We start from the raw sequence: 23,931 nt of genomic DNA, 5'->3' as shown, positions 1-23,931 counted from the left end.
CCTTGTAGTCTCTCCCAGTGCTGATGACAAGAGAAGGGACGCGGGTGGACTGTTGCCGTTCTTTCAAGGTACAGTCTCAAACCTTACCCTGGATTCAGTAACAGATGATCTGGATCGTCTGTTACCGAGAAGAGACTTATGTACGATCCGTCACCTCTGGAGACTGTGTCTGGCGACATACTTGGGGACGAAACTGAACGTTGCCTTTCGCCCTTCTCATTAATGGGCGATGTTGAAACAGAGACCATGAAGTTTCTTGACTCATATGGCTGCTGTCAAAGTGTGTAGGAACATTGTCTTCTTAAACCAGGTGAAAATTTGTTGCCTGGTGAAGTGGAACATGAGGAGGTCTCTTTAGAGACCGGAGAATTTAAAACATGTTCCGAGAGGAAGGTCTCAATTCCGACTGGGGAAAGGCAAGTTTTAAGTCCATATGAGTTAGGAAAGGTCTAGCGATGAGAGGATGTCCCTACCTTTCAGTTTGAAGGCGAAGGCTCAAGGTTGAGTGATCGTCTTTACCCGTTGAAACTGAAAAGGGGGGTCTTTTCCTCTTGCATATACTGTACTCAAGGATTCCACTATTGCTGGAATAGAGGTATTGAGTGGAGAGAGACCCTTTCCCATGACATCAACCACAGACGACATTATACTGCCTGGTAGACTGATGCTGAGGAATTCCTCAGATATATAGACAACCTTTTCGCAACTTATTGCAAAAAGCCTCTGTGAGAGAGGAGGTACTGGGTAGTCTCCAGGCGTACAATCATAGCAAAGCTATAGCTTGTGGTAGGAGTCGAAGTGTGGTTGTCTGTGATGTGGAGAGGGTTCTCTTGGAGAGACTATCAGGAGTTGCAGAAGGTTTGGAAACCGTTCTGCGTAATGCCATAGCGGAGCTATGAGAGTCCTTGAGAGGCTGATCGATGTTCTAGCCTTCTTGAGTGCCCTTCTCCAGACAAAACAGGGACGAGACGTAAACATCATTGCTGTAACCACCGTTGTTGGCCTGTTTCTTGCTAGAAAGCCTTGGGGTCTAGGGCTGGGGAGCAACGGAAGCCTGAGGTTCAGGGGCGTTGCAAACAGATCCCTAGTTGGAGGACCCCGTAAAGTTGGGAATTTGTAAGCTACAAGGTGATCCAAAGACCATTCGGTATACCTTATCTGAGATGCTGTGTACAGATTGTCGGCAAGCACATTCCTCTAGTCTGGAATGAAGCGGGCTGATAGTGGCACCGAACAGACTTTTTGGCCCATCTTAATGTTTATACTGTTAAATGGGAAGATGCTGCGAGCAAGTTCCTTCTTGCTTGTCGATGTGAGCCTCTATGTGGTGTGTGGTGTTGTCGCCCATCACATCACTGAGTGGTAAGTCAGAAACCAATGAGGCTGCTGAAGGACCAGAAAGTTGGCCTTCAAAGCAAAGAACTTTGAACTGGAAAATCCCCTCAAAGATGAGGTGGAGGCACTTCTAGTAGGACAGATGAACTGGACAGGGGACAAATCACGTATGTGCCTCTGAGCTACCTGGAGAGATGAACTTGCAGGCAAGGACAATATATAATATTTGCGAAAGCCTCTGCCCGAAGTCACCGGAAGGGTGAGGACCCTGGGGAAGTACTCACCCTGAGCACTACCCTACAGATCCTTTGATTGGGAGAGGATCTGCTGCTCAGGATGAAGGTCTGAAAGGCAAGAGACCAAGCAGGAGGGACTCTTTCAGATCTGTGGAAAGCTTATAGTTGTTCCTCCTGCTGGCAGCTTGCACAGTACTTGCCGTTTTCATCTTCAAAGCAGACTACAAGACAAACTCGTTTATAAGGGAGGGATTGGTGACCAGCTCGCAATCTCAAATCAACTTCCCCAATAGGAATACACAGCTGTAACACCCTAAAGAGGCATCCTGTGGAGCACCGAAGCAACAACCAATGAAGTTCATCCCTCCCTTGACAGGTGCTCTAGTTGCCTCCTCAAGGTCACTGAATTCTCGGATGAGAGACACGACCTTGGAAAACATTGATTTTGTCTCAATGTTTTCTGTCTCCATTGGTTAATCCTGCTTTAAGTGTCTAAGGATCAAAGGTGTCTCGGGAATTATCCTCTCAGGGGAGAAAATAGGTCTTGCTTTGATATAGTGGTATTTCTTGTGGTTTAGCATGTCTTCTCAGGCCCCAAGACCTGGCCTGGTTGGTAAGATGGTGAAACAGAGATGATAGCAAATGGGTTAGAATCTTCTGCAGCCACAACTTTACATTCTGAAAATAGAATTATTGCAAAGAGAGTAGCTTCATCTGCTTATGCAATGTGCTTATTTTCTCAGCCAAGAAAACTACTGAGGAACACCAGATACAGTATTACATTTCTATAGTTTCCATAGTGCCCATTAACTGCTACTCTCTGCATTATACTACTTATAAATTCAGTAATGATATTAAGAAAAAACCCACATTCTCCTTTCTGTTTGAGTTTGAAGACAAGGGCCTGATGTTTAATACAGTTAAAGGAAGTATCAAAATCAAGGCCAATGACACAAACTTTCTGATCACAATCAAGAGAATTCTTTATAGAATTGGAAATTGTAAGAAGGTCATCACATGCTCTAACATCTTTGTAAAAGCTAAATTGCATATTAATGTTTCCCCTACCTAGGATAGTTTGTCCTTACTCATTGGGAAACCCTCCTAACCTAGACTGACCTAACAGTGGAAATTTATTTGTATTCATTATACAATTATTTTGAAATGAGGCATGTTAAATGTGCACCATAATAATAATAATAATGAACTAGAAAAGCACTCTGAGAGTGCAGACCTCTGCCATGGTAGCTTATTTCTTGAAAACATCTTGTCTTTACCAGAATCAATTTAGACCGTAAGCATATTTGAAGTCTGTGTGACAACCATGTGCAAACTTAGGGTTAAATTTAGGGTTAATTCGCTCGACCTTTTGCTCGACCTTGACCTTTGACCTACGACTTTCAAAATTGAATCACTTCCACATCTCAACATAACAATTGATCCCTGAAAATTTCACTACTCTATGAGTAAACTTGTGGCCTGGAAGTTGTTCACAAACAAACAGACAAACAGGGGCAAAAAAATAACCTCCTCCCAACTTTGTTGATGGAGGTAATAAATAACAATTTATGATAAGAAGTTTGTAGTAGATTTGGTAAGTCATACAATCTATTCAATGGTTAGGCTAGGCTAGGCTTAGTTAGGTTAGTTTGTTAGGTTAGTTTGAGATGATTTTATTAATTTTTCTAACTGCAACTTGACTCTCTAAAGATGCTCCTAAAGATAATGGGTAGAATATAGTTTGTTGGGACAGGCAATATCTTTCTTATTAATAGCCAAATCGTTTTTCCTTATGGGGAAGATGTTCTTTACTATGATCCGATATACCATAATATCAAGTTACTTTATCATTTTAGATAACATTATAATTTACCTTTACCACAGCAATATTTTCTAAGTTCAGCGCGGTTCGAACACAATTCACAGGTAGCTCCTGCTCAGTTTCCAACTTTCCCGATTGATAGAGCCCGTGTCGTCCCAGGTTAAGAATCATACGTTTTTACAATTTAATGCTGTCCCATCAATATACATTCTTACCCCTCAGTTAAGTTTGTAGTTAGTTGGGACACGCCCTTTATAGTGGCATTTGATACTGCTATAATAATTATCATGAATTCTTAGGTAGGGGAAAGGTCATTGTAATGCGTCGTTCGCTGAAGCCACGGCAAAGTTACTCAATCGTAAAATCTCCCCCCTGTATTGCTTCCTGTCTGACTATAATAATACCCGTTGGGTGGCGCTCCGTTTGCCTATCAGCTGGTGGCGCAAGCTTGAACATTTATTGATGTTTGGACTTATATTTTTGCTAATCCCAACAATTAAGATTGTAGTACGTTGGGACATGGCCTGAAATTATGCCGAACACTAATTTGTTATATATACAACCAAAGGTTAGGTTAGCCAACATCTAGTTAAGATGTTTCACTAGATAAAGCCAGTGTCAAACAAACCACCCGAGCTAACCCTTCGTTTCCGTGCACTTGTAGGCCTACTTTTGTTGGTCGCGTGATTAAAAGTGGGAGGAACTATGCAGCTACACTAATTAATAGTTAAAAGGTTGGACAGTAAGATGGAAGAAAGGACTGAGGTATAGAGTAGTGGGATATAACACTGGTACAGCAAGGATCCGAGGAGTAAATGTAGTTTGTTAAGACATGTTTAGCTTAGAATACGGTCTAAGGGGAAATAGACACTCCTGGGTAAGTAAGGATAAAGCTATGTTAGGTTAGGTGGGGAAGTAAAGTTTTAGTCATTTTCGAAGAGAACAGACCTTTTTCTGTAGAAAAAAGTCGTAGTTTTTTCCCTAGGTTACATTACCCTGTAATACAGTACAATAATACTGGTGGGGTAATTTAGGTTAGGCACTGTTCTTGTGCCCATTTCCATCTTAATATATGTTTTTTTCAGATTCCCAATAAACTTCAAAGGTTCCGTTTCTTCATGGTAAAGGATGGCCTAGGCCCAGAATAATCGAGGTAATATTCTACATCCTACATGGTTAAAGGGGTTAGGTTTCAGTTCCAATTTCACCTGAAGAGATGTTCATTAGAACTTCGGCTGGGCAAACCCCAACACAGCGCTAACCTCCAAAGTATCCAGTAAACTACTTAACCTCACAAGCCAAGGTGGCATTTGATCTGCCGTCCTTAAAAATGCAATACCAGCGTATTAGCATTGCAATTATACTAGCTCTATCTATCCTGAACTGGTAAATTTGTATTGTCTTGAACTTGACCTTTTAATGCATTAAGGAAAATTCTATTAAAACACAATATCTAAAGGCTCCAAATACTTACAAATGCTCTAAGATTATACTCACAATGATGTAAAGTTACGGAAATGGCTTATCCATCACATGAGTTAATTTGCATAAGGTCAATTTGCTAGGTTCACTTGAGAGAAAGTTATTAACATTGCCCAGATTGAAGAGCGAAGAGGATTTCAATCCCTACAACCTTAGAATGTTAATTTGTTATTGCTATCTTGTCAAAGTTGTCGCTCAAGATTAAAGTACGACCCTACAGTGATGGCAACGCCCACCCCGTTGGTATTATTATTATTATTATTATTATTATTATTAATATTATTAATTGCTGAGCTACAACCTTAGTTGGAAAAGCAGAATGCTATAAGGCCAGGGGCTCCAACAGGGAAAATAGCCCAGTGAGGAAAGGAAACAAGGAAAAATAAAGTATTTTAGGAGTAACATCAAAATAAATATCTCCTATATAAACTATAAAAAAAAACTTCAACACAAGAGGAAGAGAAATAGGGTAGAATAGTTTGCCAGAGTGTACCCCCAAGCAAGAGAACTCTAACCCTAGACAGTGGAAGACCATGGTACAGAGGAGATGGCACTACCCAAGACGAGAGAACGATGGTTTGATTTTGGAGTGTCCTTCTCCTATAAGAGTTGCTTACCATAGGTAAAGAGTCTCTTCTACCCTTACCAAGAGGAAAGTGGCCACTGAACAATTACAGTGCAGTAGTTAATCCCTTGAGAGAAGATAAATTGTTTGGTAATCTCAGTGTTGTCAGGTGTATGAGAACATAGGAAAATATGTAAAGAAAGGGCCAGACTATTCGGTGTGTGTGTGTGTGTGTGTGTGTGTGTGTGTGTGTGTGTGTGTGTGTATGTAGGCAAAAGGAAAATGAACCGTAACCAGAGAAAGGGATCCCATGAAGTACTGCCTGACCAGTCAAAAGACCCCATAACTCTCTAGCGGTAGTATGTCAATGGGTGGCTGGTGCCCTAGCCAACCTACTACCTACAATTGATGACAATCTATGGCAAATCATGTGCTCTCATTTTATATGCCCTAGAGATATTTTATGTAGCTTGATATGTTGTGTCATCTCATTCCCCTGATATTATGTCGTTTTATTTAGCTATACTTTTCTTTAAGTGTTGTAGTGCTGACTGTTGTAGTTTTGGTAAAGGAAAGACCAACACGGGAAGACCGGAAAGACCAGTTTTGTAGTTAAATGGACAACACTTTAGTGTTGGTTTTACTTGATGTGGACTATGTGTTTGTCCTTTTTTGTTGGTTTAGATTGGCAATTGGCATATTAGACTAGTTTGAAGGGGAAATGGTTGCTGGGATTCTTCATAATAATTATGCTATACATAAGTATGTGCTTTATAAAACAAACACTTTTGTAAATTTTTAAAATCTTTATTCAAACAATCATATATTTAAACTATATACTTATAATTATATCAGTTTATTCATGTAATAATAAGTTAACATATTTAGTACATATAAATATGTAGAGAATATATACATTGTGATATACATAATATATACATACAGATTTACATGATACATTAAACATCCATAGCATTGCAAAATAACATGGATAGTCCTAGACATAATATAGCAAAATCAAAATCTTAACTCAACTCCTGCCTGACACCGCATGACAAGAAAAAGATAACAAATTGTTTTTTACCTAAAAATGTTTACTCAATGTATAATGGTGGTTAACACTTCTTAACTTCGCTCCTGTCTGACACCGCATGACAGGATGAAGATAAGAACTTCAATGTTTACACAAATTATCATGACAGATCAGCTTCTTATCTTGACCCTTGTCTGACACAGCATGACAAGTTACAATTTGTGTTTCACTTAGTACCTCAGCCCCTATCTGACACCGCATGACAGGTTTAAGATAAGAAGTGGAAATTTAATCTTAGTAAATGCAAAACAAGCAATTAGAAATCAAGTACCTTTTTAGTTTTTCTTTTCCTCTTTTTGCTACATGTATCACTACATACCCAACTAGCCAAATCAATATCATGAGTGTTTTCAATATTCTTACATCTATAATGAAACCATGTCAAACATCTTGTACAACTTAACATATTATCAAAACATTCAGGTAATGGGCAACAAAATAGTTCAATTTTGGCTGAGAAAATACACTTTACTTTTACTTTTAGGGGTTTATTTCTCGCCCTCCACCAAACACTAAAGGTCTGTTCAGGCGGGCCTTGGTGTGTGAAAAAAAAATAATTTCTTTCCAATTAATATTTTGCTCTGTATCGTTATCAGTTATTTCGCTAGCATTTGTATTCAGGCTTAATAGTTTTCAGATCACTATTATAACACTTTCTAAAAAGATAAGTCTTCAGGTTTTTCTTGAAAGCTGCCACATTATTGCTGTTCTTGACATCGAGTGGAAGGTCGTTAAAGAGTCTCGGTGCAGCATAACTGAACGTTCTTCCTCCTATTGCATGATTCACACTAATTTCGAATAGTCTATGTGGGTCATCAGCATGTCTAACTCTTACAGCGGCGCTGGTAGCTTCAGGGTAGGAGACCAAGCAATCACGAAGATATTTAGGCTTATCACTTGTAAGTGCTTTGTGAGTCAACAAGCAAATTTTAAATTCAATTCTAGCCTTAACAGGTAACCAATGTAGATCGATCAGTGCAGGAGTTATTCTCTCCCTTAGTTTAATGCCTTTTATCAGTCTAGCCGCCCGGTTTTGCACATTTTGAAGCTTTCTTAGTAGTGTATTGGGCAATTTGTAGTACAGAGAATTGCAATAATCAAGCCTTGATATTACATGACTCATCACTAAAATTTTTGTACTCCCCTCTGTTAAATATTTTCTAATAAATGCTATGTTTCTCAGGTGATAGTTACACACTTTCACTGTGTTCACAATTTGGTCCCTCATTGACAAATTACAGTCTATCAGTACACCCAATTTTTTCACAACAGGCACAATCCCAACATCAGCATCACCAATTTTTATACTTTGAATTAACTGGTAATTTTTCAAAGCCACCTTTGTGCCAAAGAACATACATTCTGTTTTATCATCATTTAATTTGAGCTTTTTCCTCTGCATCCATGTTTTTATTTCAGTCATTATCTCATCAATTTTCTTCTCTGTATCTTGTGTTGTTGAAATTGAGAGGTAAAACTGAGTATCATCTGCATATAGTTTAAAACCCACTTTTTGTTTTTTCAAGATGTGTGATAGCTCGATAGTATATATGTTAAACAAGATCGGGCTCAGAACACTACCCTGTGGTACACCCTTCGTAAGAATTCTCTCATTGGATCGGTTTCCAGAAACTTCTACAATAGTCTTCCTGTTCACTAAGTAACTTCGCAAAAATTTCAGTGCTTCCTCAGTCACTCCAATAGACTTTAAGTCGTCAAGTATGTACTCGTGCACAACAGTGTCAAAAGCAGCACTAAGATCTAACATAATCAAAATTCCACACTTTCCCCCATCAAGAAGACCTATCATATCATTCATTATTGAGCACAAAGTAGTTTCTGTAGAATGATTAGCTCTGTAGGCCGATTGATTTTCCGGGAATACCTCTAACTCGTCAATATGCGCCCATAATTGCTCACTTATGACTTTTTCAATAAGTTTTGACATGTAGGATAAATTTGAAATGGGTCTATATGAAATTAGCTCGTTTACATCACCTTTCCCTTTGTAAATTGGTTTGATCAACGCAGTTTTTTCACAGCTAGGAAAACAGGATTGTGATATACTTAGGTTAATTATGTTCAGGTAAATATTATATACAACTTGCTTGTTTGGAGCTTCATTTATTGAACTGTTTGGGAAAGGGTCGTTTCCACAATATGTATTCTTCATCTCTCTCATAACCTTTTAACAAGTCGCACATATTTATTTCCTTAAATTTTATTAACTTCTTTCCCTCCTTCACTGGCATAGCTGACTGTCCTTCCAAGTGATTTTGGGGGAAACCTCTATAGATTTTATCAATTTTTTCATTAAAGTATATAGCAAAACTCTCTGCACAAACATTGTCAGGCAAGACATATTTTTTCTTTAATCCCATCAAATCATCAAGATTTTTGTGAAAGTCCTTCATGTTATTGGTTTTTTTACATTCGCCGTTGTAGAATTTTCTTTTTGTTTTTTCTAACAGGATGTTATAGTCATTTCTGGCCTTATTATATAGATTTCTGGCTTGTAAGGACTTGGGTCTTTTCCATCTACCTTCCATCTTACGTCTGTGTCTTTTTGCCTTTAATAGCTCACTATTATACCATCTAACATTTTCGCGTACCACTATTTGTTTGTTCTTTATGGGACACATGGTATCGTACATTTTTCCAAAATTGTCGTTGTATTTCTTGGTATAGCACCCAACACATTCTATGTCTACCATATGTTCACATTGTGTGTTCACACAAGACATTTGCGCTACACTAGCTTCAATAAAGTTCTCAGCATCAAAATTTTCCCGTTCCCTATATGTGATCCATTTTTTCAATACTCTGGTGCAATTTATATTAACATTAAAGGTGACGAGTTTATGTGTTTTTGAGATCTCAAAGTCTGGTTCCACTTCAAGGTTTTTTATTAGGTCTGAGTCTTTTCCACATATGACCAAGTCGAGTGTATGACCACCTACTGACGTTGATACCAAAACACTGTTTATTAAATTAAACATCTCAAATACTTCCTTGAGTTCTTTAGCCTTAATATCATTTTCATCATCTACCCAACAGTTGAAGTCCCCATCAATTAATGTATTTTTAATATCGTCCACCACACCCACAAGAATACTAAAGTCTTCAATGAATTTCGTCATATTACTCGCTGGTGGTCTATATAATGATATTATATTCAATACCTTATTGTTTCTTGTCAGTTTTAAACAGATATATTCAAACGTTTCAAATACTATTTCATTCACGATAGAAACCCTAGAGAAGGTTTTCGACACAAAGACACCCACTCCTCCTCCAGTTTTGTCCTTTCTTGGTACGTGGTAGAAATCGTGAGTACACGGCGTCATCTCCTGAATCTTTGAGTTATCACTAATATTTCCCTGCAACCAAGTTTCCGTTAATAAGCATAAATCTAATTCCATTTCGTTAATAAGATTTCTAATCTTTATGGTTTTATTCCCAACCGATTGAATATTTATCAGACCACACTTAACCAATGGGCTAGACTCCATGATCGGTTCTATTTTTTATCCTGGTAAGCTCCTCCTTGTATACAAATCCTCATACAGCTTTTTATGTATTTTTGGAAAAGGCCCTAAATTGTTGTTTTTGTAAGCATTCCACCAAATGTTGTCTTAGAATTTTGATCAAATTCCCAATCTATTGACTTGCCTTTAAATAAACAATCAAGACCACCCTCACAAAATTCCACCTACTCGATAAGGCAATGTCACTGTCCCCTGTCCCTGCCATTCATAAGTGGCCTTTAAACCTTTAAATTACAATAATAATAATAAGATTAGAAGCTTTGCGTCTATCTATAATTTGATAGATTGTCCGCAACTTATTTTGCGGAGTGAGCAATTGGGAACCAGGAACCCGGAACCAACCTTGTGTTTTCTTTTCTTCATATTTGATATAATTTTTTTCTTTAACCTGATCTTCTCTTGAAAAATTCCATTATCCAATTTTTGTACTTTTCATTATAATTTTCAGTCTTCAGGTATGGCTGGTTTATGCATAGATATCTGTAGTTCCTCCAGGTCTACCATTCTAATTTATATTACCAATTTCTCTTACCTCATGAGTTAGTGGGTGTAATAATTATTAAAATATTGCATTTAATCTTAGCACACATTCAACGATTAGTGCAAAAATTATAAGAATAAAAAGTACATAAATTGCAGGTTTTCTGTGTAGGTAACGCATCTAAATCGTTCGCAGTAGCAATTCTACAAAGCTAAATGTACTGGACTACATCCATTTAATTAAGTATAACGGTTTTCCAATACAAAGAGGTTCTACAGTACAATAGTAGTGACTTTTCGGTGGATCTAAAAACTCTACAGTATATTATATGTTATAGATCTGATTTATTTGCTGCTCTATTTATAGGAATGGTTATTTTGACAAACAAATATTTCTATGCATGGTCGAGAATGCAACTGATATTTTCTGTGGGAACCTACTGCACGTTTCATTAATTTCTAACTTGGTAAATGGTGTTAATTGATATTTTAAGTATTTTGCTTGTTTAGAGCTAGTGTTGATTATTATCATCTTACATTACTTACTTATGTTAATGCTTGTTAAGTGGTTCTTTAACAGACTGTTTACGCTTGTAATTATGCTGTGACGGGTTTGAGTTTCTAAAGGTTCAAGGTTTCTGGTCAGTGTCAGAGACCTTCTTCAAAATGTTAAACACACTTCTCTGGAGATTAGTTTCGCTTGTATTGGCTGCCCTAGGTTAGAATTCTCTTGCTTGAGGGTACACTTAGGCACGCTATTCTATCTAAGTTCTCTTCTTGTTTTTTTTTTTTTTTACTTTTTATAGTTTATATAGGAAATATTTATTTTAAGGTTATTGTTCTCAAAATATTTTGTTTATCCTTGTTTCCTTTCCTCACTGGGCTATTTTCCATGTTGGGGCCACTGGGCCAATAGCATCCTGCTTTTCCAACAAGAGTTACAGCTTAACAAGTAATAATAGTCATCATCATCATCTTCCCTTACGCCTATTGACCCAAAAGGCATCGGTTAGATTTCGCCAATCGTCTCTATCTTGAGATTTTAATTCAATACCTCTCCATTCATCATATCATACTTCGCGCTTCAAAGTCCTCAACCATGTAGGTCTGTGTCTTCCAACTCTTGTAGTGCCTTGTGGAGCACAGCTGAACGATTGGTAAACTAATCTCTCTTTGGGGAGTGCGAAGTGCATGTCCAAACCATCATTATCTACCCCTAATCATGATCTCATCCACATATGGCACTCGAGTAATCTCTCTTATACTGTAGTTTCATTTCTAATCCTGTCTTGTCATCTAACTCCCAATATCCTTCTGAGGGCTTTGTTCTCAAATCTACTAAATCTATTGGAGATTGTTTCATTGCCATACCACGACTCATGTCCATACATTAATACCGACCTCACTAAACTGATATATAGTCTGATTTTTATATATAATTACAGGCGATTTGATTTCCAAATTTTACCTAACCTAGCCATTATCTGAGTTCTGCATTTTTTAATTTTTCACTAAAATCTAATTCTAAAGCCCCTGTATTGGAGATCATAGTTCCTAAAGACTTAAATGGTTCTACTGTACCTCATTAATCCTTTCTCCTTCCATTGGTATTTCATCTTCCATTACATTCTCCGTTCTAATAATAATAATAATAATAATAATAATAATAATAATAATAATAATAATAATTGTGGAGAATTTTTCAATGGTTACGTTCTGAGTGGGAACTTAGTCCGGGAAAGTCTCCTTATAACAGTTACACAAAGTTCAACAGGGGAGGATAGGAGCACTTACTCTCGGGGCACAAACACCCTGCTAATACTTTACTGTCACAATTCACTAACCATCACTCACATACAAAAGGGAAATTTTACTGTCCAGAGGCCTAAGCACTCCACACGTAGGATTGAGAATAATTTATGGCCTACTCTAGCTTTGTCAGGTCTATAGTCATTTCATTCTCAGGCTCTGTTCCGGCTCCGTCCCAGCTACCCCAATGAAATGCTGGACAGTTATTTTACGTTAATGTAAGGTAGACAAAATCCAAAATGGGAGCAGTGATGTAAAGTAGTTTAAAAGTTTAAAGATAAGGATCTTTACCTTCGAAGCAAATATATTAATGCAAAGTTCCTCGCTGTTACCACCTATAGACTTACTTAGGTTTTCTCTTTAAATACTGGGTACTTTGTCCCGTGATTAACTATTCATTTCACACATTAAAATAAATGAGGGAGCAAAAATACTAAAGAGGTTTAATTAACCTAATATTGATTTATTTCACAAATTTACATGAAAGAAACGGACATCTTAACAAAGGCAAAAAATGGTATAAAAAGAAATGCAATTCAAATAATGAAAATGATGGGTTAGACACGTGGTCTGCAACAATCAAAATCAAAATAGGGTCTGGCACGTGGCCCACGTGACCCAGAGACTATGTTAGTCTCAAAAGGCAAAAAATTGTATCGAAAAAATATATATACACACAATCCCACCGCACACAGTCCGAATAGTGTAATTAGCCAGGTACCCTATCAGGTTAAAATTAGTCTAAGCTAATAAAAAATGGGGGAAAACTAAATGGCCATTGATGTAGTACCTGCACTCCTTTGAAGTTTAGTCCTATGCCCGAGATAGCTGTTGACCTGGTTGTTGCACTAATTGGCACGCTGCACTCTTGCCTGGCTCACCCCAAGAATTCTCACTGTGGCTGCAACTAGGTACACCAGGGACCTCTTCTCAATCTCTCCGACCGGCAGCAACAGGACTCGTTGGTGAGACACGTTTTGGAAGAGAGAGTGGGGTGAGCCAGAATTGGCCGGGTTCAATGACCAGGCAGGTCAGCAGGCCAGGGCAGCTCCTCGTAGAATGTGGTCGACACTACGGTCGAAGAGATCACCTGGCTTCACCTTGCCAAACAAGTGACGGTCATGAAGCGCACGGTAATCCATTGGGGTTGCCATATCGGGACTTAAGGACAGGGCAATATATTGTTGAAAGGAGTGCAGAGGAGGCAGGATTTTGTACTAAATACTCAGATTAATCTTGCTGCTCTGAGGGAGGTTATATATACAGTAATCCTACCTATTCTGGCTTGCTAAAAATTAATATTTAAAATGATTAATTAGCAATGGACTGGTACGATGGGCATACATCTTAAAATTAACAAACCTTAATTGGTATTGAGAAATATAAGATGCATTAATTCAGCAGTATTGAAATTTGTATAAAATGTGCAGTTTAGGAATTTAATCTCGACCCATGTAGTTTAAGGAAAGAACCAACATACGCCGGGGTTACCACTAAGGCCCTCTAACGTGCGTATCTACGCTGTGACGTCACGAGCATGGCGTGCGCCACTGTCAACAAGTTTAGATTAGTCATCCCTATGTTTCGTTAAAGAAAACTAGATGTAGGAGAGAATGTTTAAGGGGTAGCTATAGTATTAGTAGAAGAGAGCTAAAAATACGATTAAAAGAAGAAGAGTGAAGAAAATTCTTCACACCCTGGGGATAAAGGGGAGGAAAAAGGGAGAGGGGTTAGTTCCGGCAAATATGATTCAACTACTTGTTAGTATGAGCGAGATAAGGTTACTGGCTGAATGATGAGTGAAGTTGTTCTTCACATCAACGTCCGTTTAAAGTTAACAAAACGCCTTTAACGTTAATTGAAATCAATTGAATCAAATGTTATGCTTTCACGTGAATTTGGGGAAAATTGAACCAGGCAGGCAATGCTTCACGGAAGCGTTAAGATAAGTAAATGATCAGTGTTAACTTTAAGCTTACGATGCAATGGTAATTAAACGATTAAAAATACTCAATTCTTCCCACCCTAGGGGTACGGATAGAGCAAAGAAAACGTAAGCCAATTACGGTCGAGTTCAGCAACAAGTCCGGCCAAGTGACAAATTAAAAATTATGGGGGTGAATCCCAATCCCGGTCTGACACCCAACGTTTTACATAAAATATCTTTACATATAAAATGACTGGCGTGCTGAAAGCTTTGAATTTGTCGCCTGACAAAAGGAGAAAAGTTACCTCCTTCTCGGCGTTAAAAGGTGAAAAGTTCTTTGATACTAGCCTGAATGATAAAATGAGACAAACCAGGTCCCTGGGGACATCGTATTTCTGACAACTAAGGTCTTGGATGTCATCCTCAAGGGAAACGTTTAAGATGGGAACATTAAAAACAAAACTTAATTTCAGCACGAGCTGAAGGATGTCAGGGGGATTATAGCAACATGACAAGTTGTCAAGGCAAAAATTAAATTTACGCTTTGAGGTTAAAGCAAGTGATTGACCTGGAAAGTGCTGCTGTACGACTTGGCAAAAATAGTAAAGGCTTACAGTTGCGCCATATAAAAGTGAATAAAAATAATAAATGACGTTCAATGTACCGTTATCCTCAAGCAAGGTGAATCGTAAACAGGCTCTTAGCTCCGGTGCTAGGTCTACATGTGTGACCTTCGCTAAATCAGTCGTCAGTGCATAAGGTTCATTTCTGACTGCTAAGGTCTTAACCTTGCGATCACGCGGCTCTTTCTGAGGGTGGGTTTCAAATCTTGACGGGGATGTTTTAGCGTTAACACGTGTTGGAGCTGATGTTACGGGCTTAAGAATAGGACAATCAGGCAACGTGGGCACTGGTCCATGGAATGGTACGGTAACTACGGTTTTAGTTATTGAATTTGCAACCGGTACAGGCCTCTGCTGGCCATCACGCACACGGTTAAGTTGTGTGGTATTTGAGCTACCACTTGGGGGGTCTATGTTAAGACGATGAATGGTATTTCCTCCGGGACGGACTGTCACCGGCGGCAAAGACAAAGGGGGTTGAGGGTGATCATACGCTGGTGGCTTAAGGTTTGGAGATGAAGGCAGAGCAGGTGGGGCTGACACAAAATTACTAATTGTATGCCGTGTTGGCAACATAGTATTGAAATGAGATGATTGAACAGGTTGGGGTTTTAATGCAAAATTAATTACATTGTGCTTTACTGCCAAGACATTAAAAGGATCAACTAGGGGATCGTTAATAAAATTTTCAACGGGACGTGTCACTGAAGGTGTCGTCTTCGTTGAAGAAAAAGACTGATTAGGATTAATTATTAAATTGGGATGAGCCATGAGGCTGTTGAATGCAATTTCAACTTTACTCGAACAGGCAGCAAGCACTGGATAATTTAATTTGACAATAGGATGGCCGTAATGACGTCTCCAAAAATTCTTGTAATTAAAAAGTTCATCTCTTACTTTACCAACAAGGGTTTTAAAATGGTTTACGGCTTCTGGACCCATGCTGGGAAAATCTACAGAAGCAAGAGCATGAAGTGCTAGGTCTGCGTCCTCACAAACAAAAGTGAATGTCAACTCCTGTTCCTCAAGCCTAGCGTTAATCTCCTCGGGGCTGAGCGTTTCCGCCCTAGGCGGTGAAGGGTTGTTTACGTTAAACATGAAGTCCGCCATCTTGGAATGACCACGTTTGATGAACGGATTCGTAAAACAAAACAAGGGATAAATCTGAATTTTAAAGGAATGTAAAAATGAAACTTTACAAATTTACAAGGTTGATAATTAAACATTTAAATTTACTCATGATGGGGGAACAAGTTAAATGGACAAAAACTCATATAAATCATGAAATTACTTTAAAATTCAAAGTGACCGGGTCCAACAAAGCAGACGATGCCCAGGTCACGTGACTTTAGTGACTTTGCTAAAATGAATTATTTACGCACGTGGCGATAAATGATTGAACTAAGTTACTTGTGAGAAGCAAAACATATGAGAAAGCGCTAGGGCTTATAAATGCAAAGATTTAAGTTGAAAGTTAAAATAACAGGTCGAGGCTGACACTGTTGTGACGATTTCACAATTACGGGCGCACTAAGGCAGCCACTGATCTTTTCAAAATGTAGATTGGCGCACAAGGCAGCGACTTTAAAGAGCACTCTCGTGGAGGCTAAACAAATATAAAATTTCCCTCACGCGGAGGTAAAACAAAAATATCCTCGCTAAAGGACAAAAACAATATTTCCTCGCTAAAGGAAATTAAATGAACTACACGAAGTTATTTACTTACGGTAGCAAACAATTACGCACCCTTAGTTTGGGCTGTAAACAAGATCCGCCATCTCGGAACAAACACGTGGAATGAAACGGACTTGGGGTTAAGTTTCTACGTTACTTGTAAGAACACTTAAAATTATGTTGCACCAATTCACTCTTTAGGACAAGGACATGTGCTAGGTATACGGGAACATTAGTTAGAAAGGTTAAAGTTGGTTAGGGAAGGTAAACGACACAAAGGAAGGTAGACCAAGGTACAAAATGTTACAAATTAGATGCTTAGCTAGCAAAATTAGTTGACAGGACGAGTACACCGGCGCTCTAGCTGAGCAGTAAACACGGGCGTCTGAACAACAAAAAACCTTAGTTCAAGTAGCTTAGAACTTTCTGGTATAAGTGGATTCCGCCACACGTGGGTGAACGGATCCGAGATAAAGTGAAGTTCCTACGACAAATTCTAGTCTTTCTGTAGAGAACATTCAAGCAACAAATTAACCTGGTTACGTAGCTCTTTCCTTAAACACGTGGTCGATACAAAAAGATCATGTTGATTACAAATTTCTCTTCCCAATTAAAGTCTGGGCATTACATATTCGACAAACTGGCTGTGTGCGTGTGGGTAAGTGATATAGCGAGTTACTATATGCTTAATCAAGCTGATTAATTACGTTAATGCTTCATAAGTCAAAGGTAAAAGATCCGGTTCGAAGGACCACTCGTGTGGAGAATTTTTCAATGGTTACGTTCTGAGTGGGAACTTAGTCCGGGAAAGTCTCCTTATAACAGTTACACAAAGTTCAACAGGGGAGGATAGGAGCACTTACTCTCGGGGCACAAACACCCTGCTAATACTTTACTGTCACAATTCACTAACCATCACTCACATACAAAAGGGAAATTTTACTGTCCAGAGGCCTAAGCACTCCACACGTAGGATTGAGAATAATTTATGGCCTACTCTAGCTTTGTCAGGTCTATAGTCATTTCATTCTCAGGCTCTGTTCCGGCTCCGTCCCAGCTACCCCAATGAAATGCTGGACAGTTATTTTACGTTAATGTAAGGTAGACAAAATCCAAAATGGGAGCAGTGATGTAAAGTAGTTTAAAAGTTTAAAGATAAGGATCTTTACCTTCGAAGCAAATATATTAATGCAAAGTTCCTCGCTGTTACCACCTATAGACTTACTTAGGTTTTCTCTTTAAATACTGGGTACTTTGTCCCGTGATTAACTATTCATTTCACACATTAAAATAAATGAGGGAGCAAAAATACTAAAGAGGTTTAATTAACCTAATATTGATTTATTTCACAAATTTACATGAAAGAAACGGACATCTTAACAAAGGCAAAAAATGGTATAAAAAGAAATGCAATTCAAATAATGAAAATGATGGGTTAGACACGTGGTCTGCAACAATCAAAATCAAAATAGGGTCTGGCACGTGGCCCACGTGACCCAGAGACTATGTTAGTCTCAAAAGGCAAAAAATTGTATCGAAAAAATATATATACACACAATCCCACCGCACACAGTCCGAATAGTGTAATTAGCCAGGTACCCTATCAGGTTAAAATTAGTCTAAGCTAATAAAAAATGGGGGAAAACTAAATGGCCATTGATGTAGTACCTGCACTCCTTTGAAGTTTAGTCCTATGCCCGAGATAGCTGTTGACCTGGTTGTTGCACTAATTGGCACGCTGCACTCTTGCCTGGCTCACCCCAAGAATTCTCACTGTGGCTGCAACTAGGTACACCAGGGACCTCTTCTCAATCTCTCCGACCGGCAGCAACAGGACTCGTTGGTGAGACACGTTTTGGAAGAGAGAGTGGGGTGAGCCAGAATTGGCCGGGTTCAATGACCAGGCAGGTCAGCAGGCCAGGGCAGCTCCTCGTAGAATGTGGTCGACACTACGGTCGAAGAGATCACCTGGCTTCACCTTGCCAAACAAGTGACGGTCATGAAGCGCACGGTAATCCATTGGGGTTGCCATATCGGGACTTAAGGACAGGGCAATATATTGTTGAAAGGAGTGCAGAGGAGGCAGGATTTTGTACTAAATACTCAGATTAATCTTGCTGCTCTGAGGGAGGTTATATATACAGTAATCCTACCTATTCTGGCTTGCTAAAAATTAATATTTAAAATGATTAATTAGCAATGGACTGGTACGATGGGCATACATCTTAAAATTAACAAACCTTAATTGGTATTGAGAAATATAAGATGCATTAATTCAGCAGTATTGAAATTTGTATAAAATGTGCAGTTTAGGAATTTAATCTCGACCCATGTAGTTTAAGGAAAGAACCAACATACGCCGGGGTTACCACTAAGGCCCTCTAACGTGCGTATCTACGCTGTGACGTCACGAGCATGGCGTGCGCCACTGTCAACAAGTTTAGATTAGTCATCCCTATGTTTCGTTAAAGAAAACTAGATGTAGGAGAGAATGTTTAAGGGGTAGCTATAGTATTAGTAGAAGAGAGCTAAAAATACGATTAAAAGAAGAAGAGTGAAGAAAATTCTTCACAATAATAATAATAATAATAATAATAATAATAATAATAATAATATAGTGTAACGTGCATACAGGAATACAGTCTGAATAACAACAATAATAAGAATAGGGAAGTAGAGAATATGGGGAAAGGAAGAGTACCCCTGGATACAATCCAGTTTGTAGCTCAAAGGCAGGTACTCGGGATGGAAAAGATTAAGGAAATAGGGAGAAAGAGAAGTACAGGAGAAGAATAACAGAGAGGGGCAGACCCTCTTGCGATATTAGGGAATTGGTGTATAGGTTTTCAATACAGTCTGTCTTATAAAAAAAAAATACAGGTCAACTTGTTTGCTGACACGATTTGTGGCTAAACACAGTGTATGGAACTATAACAATACCGTATTATTTGTTTTCTTGTATAGTTGTATAAATATTCATTGATCTATTTTAACATTTATGTGAAATTTCTGCTATTTTGTGTACAACTTATTCGTACTTTGGGAATTTTACTTCCATGGCCTTGTCGGGGCATTTCCAAAACTTTCACACATTAGTCATATTTCACATTTTAAAATGGTTTTATTTTGTATTTTTCAATTTTTCACCATCTTTGATTGGTAGAGATTAAACAAACACCAGCTCCTGATAAACTGTTTTAACTTATTGAAACACGCCATTGTAAATTATATTATATAATCTTAGCACACATTCAACTAGTGCAGAAATTCTAAGAAAAGGTACATAAATTGCATTTCATATTGGTTTTCTGTGTAGGTAACTCATCCAAATCGTTCGCTATAGCAATTGGGCAAAGGTTAACAAGAATGGAAGGGGGAGCATGGGTATTGTTTGAATAAAAAGTATTAAACCTCATGTGGGGGAGTTAACATATCATTCATAACATTCGGTGAAGGAGTTGATAATTAATAACAGACTAACACTAAAATTTGTCAACTGTATTGATTAGATCTAACATTTTATCTTATATATTTACAGGGGAGTACATTGGGTCCAAGAAGGGGCCAGATCTCTTACTAAAATGGAAGAAGAAGAAGAAGAAAGGTAAACAAGAGCTTGTGTCATCAGGCCGTCAGCCCCACCTTCCCCACCACCTCTACGCCCGTCAATATATTTCAGGATGGAACTTCAGGATTCATACTACCCAAAAGCCCAGTACATTGAAACTGTAAGTTAAGTGGTACGTTAACAACAAATATTATTTGTAAACCAGGAATTATCTGCCTTAGGAGTAGCATAGGCTAGCTTATTTAATGACGCCTGGCGTTATATGTTTATAAAAACCGAAGATCCGGGTTTATTTTTTGTTGCTGATGTCCAGAATTTCCAACACTGGTGAAGCAGAGGGCAAACCATTTAAATTATTTTTCAGACTACATGTATAATATCGTATGTATTTCAGACTATTAATGGAGTGGGCATAATTTCAACTTTACTCTGCCACTATAGTCACAGTTCCAGGTCGTTTAGTGAGGAAACCAGGCCAGTTTTTTTTTTCTTTTTTTAATTTTTAAATATTTAACTTAGCCGGTGAATATATAATAGCTGCAACTCTGCGGCTCGACAGAAAACACACTCAAAAAACTCGAGCGATCGCTATGAAGGTTGCGGGTGTGCCCACCAGCGCCAACTGTCGGCCAGATACCACTCTTGTATGTAAACAAAACCTTCAATTCTTCTCTGTCGACGTTGACGACAAGACGTATCAATACTCGCTGTAGAACCTGGAGTTTTCTCAACATATTTGGTGAAGTACTTCATTTTGGTTTGAGCTTTCGCAGTGCAGGTGTTTTATCTCATCTTAAATCTTGAACTCGTTTTTGGATAGATTTAATTTTTGATGACAAAGAGAGTATGGACTTTCTTTGACTTTTAAATGGCCGACCCTTCCCTTAGACGGAAGTGTGTTTAGGCTTTTAGCAATTATCTTATCACGTTATAAATTAATTATAGATTTTCCTCTATATATTTTATATCTCAACCGCCTTTATTAGGCCTCTTCGATTAGCTTTCCATTTATAATAAACATCAAAACAAATTTTAATCATTTGTTTATATGCGACCTTTCCTGAGAGTAGGCGGTCCTAACTTGGAAACCGAAGTTAAACAACGTTGAGCCCTTTCAATCGTAAATAGCTTTTAAAGAGCTAATGACTTAAAACTTATTAAATGAATATTTTTTAATAGATATTTTATGAAAGATTTTCTTTGAATAGTCTTCGTACTGTTTCAAAGATGAACTAACGTTTAGTTTATTTATGCTACGCAGTTTGCGTTCTATCGTTACGATAGAGAGAGAGAGTATCACGGTTTCACTTTGCAGAAAGAGTAAATCGATTCTGACGTTTTGTTCATTCTTCTTTCAAAGCTTAAATGTTTTAAATTCTATTTTAAAGGAACTTTTTAATTGAAAAACCTTTCAGTTTTTTCCTTTGGTCAAATAACCTGTTTTTTTTGACGAAACGTAAGTGGGCTCTTCTCTTAGGTGCGAAATCAAGAGAGAGAGAGGGAGAGAGAGATAGAGACGGAGGGAGAGAGAGGAGAGAAAACGTTCCGTTCTTTATCTCGTCCCAAGCGGGTAACGTTGTTCTCGAGTTACTCTCGTCCCTAGTCTCTGTACGGGGAGAAAGGATAAAACGTTTTTAGTTTTTTATTCTCGTCCCAAGGCAATGTACGGTGAGAGATTGAAAACGTAGTTTTGAATGAACTAGTGTTTAGTCTCTTCCCCAGCCACTGAATTTTTTATCTTAAAATATGTTTACTGTTTTTTGCTGGTATTAATGTGCTTGCATTATACGACTGATTTCGCAATTACAACCTTTTGATGAGGGTAGAATTGCGTGCTTCAGGTAGAAATCAGTGAATTGTTAAAAGATTCGATTTCAGTGAAATAAGTGCAAAACAGAAAATCGTGGTGATAAAATGATATTGCGCAAAGTGTTATCAGTGTTGCGACCGAGGGTTCGTCTGTTCGTGCCTGTCGTTCGCCTAGTCCGGGACCTCTTGCAAGCTCCCAAGCCCAGGGGAGAAGTAATGTCGTACGACTTATGGGTTCGAGAGGCCTTGATCAGCGAACAGACGTTCCCTCTATGGTATCGGGTGTATCTTACCAAGATCACCCCTACCATAAGGCGAGAGAGACGATTTTCTCCTCGTCATCCGAAGGCTTTTCGCATAAGAAACCGTGAAACAAGGTTTCGAGGCCCTTTAAGCGAAAGTCAGTCCTTTCAGGACAGGTCCAGCGTCCTGGTTTTAACCGTTAGGACAGCTCTGACCCTATGCAGTCATCGGAAGACTGCTCGCCGCCTAACAAAAGCGTTACACAGACTCCGAGAGTCTTTTTGTAGGCAAGGTTTTGCGGTCACAGACGTTACCCTCGTCTCTTACCGCAACCATTCCCGTTGATCCTAAATGGGTTGTACGGCAAGACATGCAGAATAAGCTTGCCTCCCTTATGGAAGACTATTCTGCCGATAAGTCCGTTGAGCCTAGCCGTTTATCTCATCGAGATCCTGGCTTTCAGCCACCCTAACGTTCCTTTGTGCGTCCTGTTGACGTTGGCGTAGCTAAGTCACGTCAGTCAGGTTGTTTAGAACCACACTCGATGCGGTCTCGTGTGGATTTTCAGCCACATTTGGACGTTAGGCCACTTGCTGATGCTCCTGTTGACGTTCAGGACGTTCGCTAACAATCGGAGTTGACTTGTTTTGACGCTGAGCGTCAACCTCCGCATTCCAGAGTTCTTTTGACTGCTCAGTCTAGGCGGTCAAAGCAGTCTCGAGTGGACGCTGTGCGTCCTCACGCACCTGTTGTTGTTGACAGTTCACAGACTGTCAAGCAGTTACATGACGTTGCGTCCTGGTCTCTCGCACCTGTTGTTGTTGACAGTTCACAGACTGTCAAGCAGTTACATGACGTTGCGTCCTGGTCCGCTACTAATGCACCAGTGCGTGTGGACTCTGCTTGTAAAGCATTGCCACCACGGTAGGTCTCTCCCTTGCTTGAGACTCAGCTATTATCGGACAAGGTTCCTTCAGATGAGGAAGTTGCTGTTCCCCCTCCTACTGATATTCCCTTGAGGACTCTGTCAGACGGAGAGGAGCCTAAAGCTGCTTAGCCCTCTATGGACTTTAAATAAATCATGCTGATTTTTAAGGATCTTTGTCCGGATCTTTTTGTAACTGCTGCTCCTCGTTCGCCTAAACGTCAGAGCTTACACTAGGCCTAGCTACTTCGAAGCCGTTGTTTTATAAGCTAGTGCTCTCTCGCTCTCCTAGAGAGCTTTACGTTTGCTAGGCGACTGGTTTATCACCAGGAGGAGTTTGGGGGATACAGCCTTTGCTTTCCCTTCTTTTAAACTGGCTTATAGAGCGAGAGTCTGATATGACACGAGAGAAGTTCTCGGCTTGGGAGTTCCTGCCTCTGCCCAGATAGACTTCTCAAACCTCATAGACTCTCCCTGGCGCCTGGCCATGAGACGCTCCAAGTTTTTACAGGTCAACTTCACAGCTGTTTTCGAGCCTTTGAAGTTTTGCTGTACAATTATGTCATGCATAAACAAGGCTTTCAGGGATGGCTCCAATGATCTGACAGCCACGTTCTCTGCAGGAACAAGTCCCTCAGGGATGGCTCCATGATTTGGCAGCCATGTTCACTGCAGGAGTACGTAAGAGGCAAGTGCGCTCAATGTGTTCATTGTCAAGACAAACTTCACAATGAAGTCTACCAGGCTGTCTTGACAGCATTTATGGAAGGCGACTGGATGGTCTCTCTCGAC

At 39.1% G+C, this 23,931-nt stretch overlaps 2 protein-coding genes across 4 annotated transcripts in view; one reads left to right on the top strand and one right to left on the bottom strand.

Moving 5' to 3' along the window:
• LOC137631743 (TNF receptor-associated factor 6-like) overlaps positions 1-5,076 on the bottom strand; it is a 74,678-nt gene extending 69,602 nt beyond the window's left edge. The window contains exon 1 of one of the 2 annotated variants that reach the window (XM_068363653.1): positions 4,868-5,076. The gene's annotated coding sequence lies outside the window, so the exon portion shown is untranslated. The remainder of the gene's footprint in view (positions 1-4,867) is intronic. The other variant, XM_068363652.1, reaches the window with a different exon arrangement.
• The window catches only part of DCTN5-p25 (Dynactin 5, p25 subunit), a 111,795-nt gene that overhangs the window by 26,123 nt on the left and 61,741 nt on the right, over positions 1-23,931 (top strand). Inside the window, exon 2 of one of the 2 annotated variants that reach the window (XM_068363657.1) lies at positions 20,133-20,322. In XM_068363657.1, the coding sequence (XP_068219758.1) occupies positions 20,133-20,322 (190 nt within the window). Of the gene's footprint in view, positions 1-20,132; positions 20,323-23,931 lie in introns of those variants that run through there. The other variant, XM_068363656.1, reaches the window with a different exon arrangement.

The sequence above is a fragment of the Palaemon carinicauda genome, chromosome 40 (genome assembly GCF_036898095.1).
Source record: "Palaemon carinicauda isolate YSFRI2023 chromosome 40, ASM3689809v2, whole genome shotgun sequence".
Classification (NCBI taxonomy): domain Eukaryota; kingdom Metazoa; phylum Arthropoda; class Malacostraca; order Decapoda; family Palaemonidae; genus Palaemon; species Palaemon carinicauda.
This window is presented reverse-complemented; position numbering and strand designations above follow the sequence as displayed.